Below are 5,908 nucleotides of genomic sequence, written 5' to 3' on the forward strand. Positions count from 1 at the left end.
TTTTTGAACCCAGATCTCTGAATCCAAGTACAGCTGAGCACTTGGACTATTGTCCCAGCCTGCATACTGGAAGCACTTAATAAATGTTGGATTTTGTAGAGGAAAAAGTCTTGACTTTAAAGAGAAACTGGGGGTACAGTCCCTTCTCTTCTCTAAGTCTCTGTTTCCTCCTCCGTCAAATAAGATGACCACTAAGGTCTGTCCCTTTCAAGTTAAAGATTTTGCGATTCCAGGAGGATAGGAATTGAATGGCGCCTTTCACAGCGCACTCTCTTTGGAAGCCGCCATCTTCCGTACTCAAGGGCCACGCACTACGCATGCTCTAATTTCCCGGGGACACAAAGCCGACATGTGCGCATGCTCGCGCTCAGTCACCCGGACATCCAGCCGGCTGCGGCTTGACTAGAAGGCCTGGGAGCGAGGACCACGGGCTTTCGGGCCTCGGTGCGTCCGGGTTTCCGGGAAGCGGGCGAGGAGGGGGAGGGAGCTCGGCCCCAGGGCTGTGGGCAGCGGAGTCGAGCCGAAGTTCTCCCCGGGCTGGCCCGGCCTTGGAACCGTAGCGCCTTCAGCCCTGAGGATTCGGGCTGCGAAGAGCCTCGCGCTTCTTGCGGCGCATGCGTGGTTTGTCTTCAGACATTCTGTACTGATCCCGGCCCTCCTGTGCGTGCGGGGGTGAGGGTGTGGGGGACGGCCTGAAAGAGCATCCTTCTCCAGGCCGAGGTTTCTTCCTCAGCAAAATAAACTGGGTAGAATTAGCACCTAGGGCCTTCTTATGACTAGACAGTGCTAGTAAGAATCTGAGGCCTGATTTGAGCTCAGGAAGATGAGTCTTCCTGATTCCAAGCCCAGTACATGTACTTCAACACCTAGTTGGCCCTAGGGTTTGTGTTTTTTTTCCCCCCTAGGATTTTTCTCATTCAAGTCTCACAACTCTCTCCCCCCTCCCTTTCCAGATAAGGTAACTGAGGCTCAGAAAGGTGTAAGTGATTTGCCTGTGGCAGGAAATATAGAGGATGTAAATATATCGCCTAGGGAAACACAGGTATTAAGGGGTCAGAAGCAGGAGTGGGACCCATGTCTATCATAATTCCCAGATCTAACACGATTTATATTAAAACTATTTTTCAGTTGTGAGGGAGTGATCTAAGTCTAGTGATTCAGTTCAACAACAAACTTTTATCAAGAGCTTGCTGTGTGCAAGAAGTGCTTCTAGGTTCTGTAGCTAGAGATGAAAGATAACATTTCTTATTAGAGGGGAGGTGCCATGTAGGCAGATGTTATAATACAAGTTTCAATGTCACGGGAGCAGAAGAGAGATCCAGACCTAGCCCACTAAGGAGAAATGTTCAATTGGGGATATCAGAAAAGCTATAGTAGAAGAAATGAGGAAAGACTGAGTATTGGACCTAGAGTCAAGAAGACCTGAGGTTAGATTCTATTTTAGACACTTAACTGTGTAACACTGGGCATGTCACTGAACTTCTCTGCCTCACTTTCCTCAATTGTAAAATGGGGATAATAATAGCACTCATCTCCTAGAGTTGTGAATGTCAAATGTATTATTTGTAAAGCATAAGTGCTAACTATTATTATCACTGTTTTATTAACGCAATAGCAAGTAGTAATAATAACTGGCATTTAACTTTGTAATGTTTACAAAGCACTGCTCATGTGATAGCCCTCTAAGGTAGGTAAGAAGAGTGTTATCTCCTTTTCATAGACCAGAGAATTGAGACTTAAAGAGATTAGCTCATATACCCATGGTCCCAATAGGTAGTAAATATTAAAGACACAGTTCAAACAAAAGTCCCCCAATTCCAAGCAAAGTGTGCTCTATTGTGCCATAAAAATACAAATATAGAACATGTAAATAAATGTGGGAGAACTTATATAAAGTGATACCCAGATAAGAAAGCAGAATCAGAACAATATGTATACTAGTATAACTTCAAACATATAAAAATAAGAAAAAGTAGAAAAAAAAGATAAGGGAACACAAACAGGATGTTTTAGTGATTTTGTTAAAGATGATATATGCTTTTTTTTTCTCAAAGTGAAGTTTATGGTTTTATGTGTGGTTTAATTTTATTTCATTATTTTTACTTTAAAATTTAAAAAAATAAAATAAGGTTGTTGGGCAAGGTGATTTGTAAGGTCCTGTCACTTCTGTAATCCAGTGATCCTGTGGTGACCTTGTCCAGAGCGGTCCCCAACAAGTGATCTCCAATAGGTGTACCCTATAATCTTTGATCATCCCTTCTGAATCAGATTTTCTTTTGTTTCTTATCACCCAGGGAAGCTGACAATATGGAGGCACCTCCAGTCACCATGATGCCAGTAACAGGTGGCACTATTAATATGATGGAGTATTTATTGCAAGGTAAGTTAGCCTAAGAATTGGATATATCACCCACTTTGTCCTTTTTTTTAATCAATTATAATAAACATTTTTGCCAGGAGATAAGGCAGCTTAAGTGTGTATGGTTCTAGAGTGGGTAATGGGAACCTTGGGTTCTGGGTCAAGCTTTGCCTCTAAGTGGTTGTGACCTTAGAGGAGGAAACTCAGACTCAGAAAGGCTCTTGAGTAGCCTCCGGGGCTCAGTGACTTCTGAGTAAAAGGGGTGGCTGGAGTAGGTGGTCTCTTACAAGTAAGTTGTATTTTTGTTTTATAGATGGTTATCTAGAATGTAGAAAGCTAGAATGACGTTTAGGATTTAATGGAGCTTCCTAGGAATTCTGGTCCTCCGTCATGCCCCTTCAGCTTTTTGTTTCCTGACAGAAGTGAAAAGTGAGGTTCCATGATGTTTTCCTTCCCTTTAGGAAGTGTTTTGGATCACAGTCTGGAGAGCCTCATTCACCGACTTCGGGGTCTGTGTGACAACATGGAGCCTGAGACTTTTCTGGACCATGAAATGGTGTTCCTCTTAAAGGGGCAACAAGCTAGCCCTTTTGTTTTAAGGGCCCGGAGATCGATGGACAAGACAGGGGCACCTTGGCATCTGCGGTACCTGGGACAACCTGAGATGGGGGACAAGAACCGCCATGCCCTAGTACGTAACTGTGTAGACATTGCCACGTCAGAGAACCTGACTGATTTCTTGATGGAGATGGGCTTCCGAATGGACCATGAGTTTGTTGCCAAGGGTCACTTGTTTCGAAAAGGTATTATGAAAATCATGGTTTACAAGGTTTTCCGCATCCTGATGCCAGGAAACACAGATAGCACGGAGGCTCTGTCCCTCTCCTATCTTGTGGAGCTAAGTGTTGTGGCACCAGCAGGACAGGACATGGTCTCTGACGACATGAGAAATTTTGCTGAACAGCTAAAGCCTTTGGTTCACTTGGAGAAGATAGACCCCAAAAGGCTAATGTGACAGAAAGGGAATGCCTAACATTGGGGTCTGTTCTTTTGCATTATAGAAACCAAGACTCAAAATAAATATCCTTGAACAACAAAAACTGGACTTCTTCGCTTTAAGAACCGGGGTCCTAGGAGCTTACCTGAGCTCTGGACCTCCAATCTCCTTTTGTGGAGATTTCAGCATGGTGCGCTTCCATCTCTTTGGAATGAAAAGTCCAGTCATTTTGTGCCATTCAGTTAGCTTATTTGTTGGGCTGTATCAGCAGTGTCATCTTTAAAAATTACATTTTATTTTTTTCAGTTATCAAACCTTTACTTTTTCTCCCTCTTCTGGAAATACAAAAGAAAAACAAAACCCTTGTGACAAATATTTAGCAGTGCCGTTTTGATGGTATGACATCTCACCTAAAATTTGATTGGATTTCATTCTGATAACCCTTTTCTGTTAGCACAGGAAAAAGAGGGTGAACGAAACCAGTTTTTTTGGAGGCAAAGGAAAGGTATTAATTCAGTTTTTCCCCATTAAAATTTTGAGTGAGAGTATCTTAAGACCAAAGGCAGTGAGTATATGTCATATGGTAAAATAACATGTAAAGCAGTGGGTCCATAGTTTCTAATTCTCCTTTCTATTTCCACCCTAACCATTTGCAAGTTTGTTACCTACCATAGAAACATGCAGAAATCTACACATCCTGTGAGGCCAAAAGCAGGCATAGCTCATGGTGTGATTAACATAAAGAATGTTTATTTTTAGTATTTTATGCATACTCCTTATTTTCAAGTCAGAGTCTCTTCTGGATATTCCTTTCACCTCCGAAAACCTCCATCGTAAGCAAGAAAATAAGCAAAAAAGACTTCTCCAGGTGACTGTATCTGACAGCCCAATGCCTCCCCACTGAGAAGGCGGAACGTTTATTTCCTTATCTGTCCCTCCCAGTTCATTATTAGTTTTTTTTTATTTACTCAGATTAATTAAACAATTCCTTTAAATGATGGTTTCATTGTCAGTGTCCTTTACTTTATGTCTTGTCGTTTGCTTCTGCTTACTTCATTCTGCGCACCAATTTATATAACCTTTCCCCAAGAATTATTTGTTGTTTTTTAATTAAATTTATTCTTTCTAGTGCACAGACTGTGTAGCCTTATGAGAGAGAATACAGGCTGTGGATAAGTGTGAGTCTGCTAAAAATCTTCCTGTGTTTCTCCAAGGTTCCTGTGTGGTTATAGTCTAAGCTCCCTTGTTCGCTAATTGTTGACCTTAGACTTAGGGTCACTTATGTTCTTTGGGCTTAAGTTTCCTTATATCTAAACTGTGTGAGAATGGACTGGAGGAGCTTAGTTCCCTTCTACCTCCAGAACTGACCAACTTAAATTTTACCTATTTCTGGAATTTGCTGGTATTGATCTTTTTGGATTTGGGATAAAAATGGTTGCAAAGATAAATAGCTTACCTTCTGAAATGTCTAGTAGCATTTTCTTAATCCTTCTGAAAAACTGACTCTTCTAACTTTTCAGTTTCTATCAGCAATCCAATAATTCTCAGTCACCCAGTTCAAAATCTGAATAATCTCTGAACCTTGTTTTTTTTGTCATCTCCCATATCTAATCAGTCACCCAGTCTTGGCCATTCTTTGCTTCAAAATGCTTCTTAAATCAGTCTCTTTTTATTCCCACTGTCAGAACCCTAGTAAAGGCCCTCATTAAATCTCACTTTTATTAATGAATAGTATCCTAAGGGATAGCTCCTTGCCTTCAATGTCTACCCAATCAATCTAACCTGCTCGTATAATATTGTGACATTAATCTTAAAACACTCCTTTCAATGTATCATTTTCTTGCTCTAAAGAAACTGCATGAATTGCCCATTGGATAAAATATTATGGAATTCAAATATATCTTGGTTATCCCCACCACTGTGCCTTTGCTCATGGTGTGCCTTTTCATTTAATCTATGCCTATTCTTTGCCTAATTTAAATCCTACTTCAAAATCTAATGTAAGTCCTACCAGAAAGACCACCATGCCCCATAATGGTACATGTCTGCTTTTGACCCAGGCCCACATTTCAGACCAGGGTGGAGGCAAGGGACACTTGTTAGAACAGTAAAAAGCCAAAGTGGGAAGTCAGTTTGCCAACATTCCTGGCAGTATGCCAGGCCTTCCTGGCTCAAAACCTGTGCTTGGGCTCCTAGCTTTCCAGTTCCGTAAGTCCTGAGATTTTGATGTTCTGAGAAACCCTGATCTGCCCCCAGTCACTAGTCTCCTGTTATTTGGATCCCACACTGGGGAGGGGAAGCTTCTCAAGGGCAGGGATTGACTAACTTTTAGTCCTTGTTTCCCTAGTGCTTAGTACAGTGCCTGGCACATGGAGGACACTTAATAACACTTGATTGATTAGCTTTAGGGGCCCACAATAACAATGATCTTTCCCTTCTCTGAACTTAGATTGCACTTAATTTGTTCTACTTTTTTTGGTCCTTTATCATAAAATACCTTCTAGATTAAGCTTTTAAAAAATCTGTTTATATTTTGTCTCCCCAACTCATTG

The 5,908-nt window shown here is 41.5% G+C and overlaps 1 protein-coding gene across 3 annotated transcripts; it reads left to right on the forward strand.

The window, feature by feature from the left end:
• Window positions 1-357: 357 nt before the first annotated feature.
• MED18 (mediator complex subunit 18) lies at window positions 358-4,356 on the forward strand. Of its 3 annotated transcripts, none has more exons than XM_027864613.1 (3): window positions 358-444; window positions 2,295-2,380; window positions 2,821-4,356. In XM_027864613.1, exons 2-3 carry the CDS (start codon window positions 2,308-2,310, stop codon window positions 3,372-3,374), a joined length of 627 nt encoding a protein of 208 aa, XP_027720414.1. In that variant the 5' UTR covers window positions 358-444; window positions 2,295-2,307; the 3' UTR covers window positions 3,375-4,356. The 3 variants fall into 3 exon arrangements, with proteins under 3 accessions (XP_027720414.1, XP_027720417.1, XP_027720416.1); XM_027864616.1 differs by lacking the exon at window positions 358-444 and adding an exon at window positions 529-621; XM_027864615.1 differs by lacking the exon at window positions 358-444 and adding an exon at window positions 558-660.
• Window positions 4,357-5,908: the final 1,552 nt, after the last annotated feature.

The sequence above is a fragment of the Vombatus ursinus genome, unplaced genomic scaffold (assembly GCF_900497805.2).
Source record: "Vombatus ursinus unplaced genomic scaffold, bare-nosed wombat genome assembly UNPS02014775.1, whole genome shotgun sequence".
NCBI lineage: Eukaryota > Metazoa > Chordata > Mammalia > Diprotodontia > Vombatidae > Vombatus > Vombatus ursinus.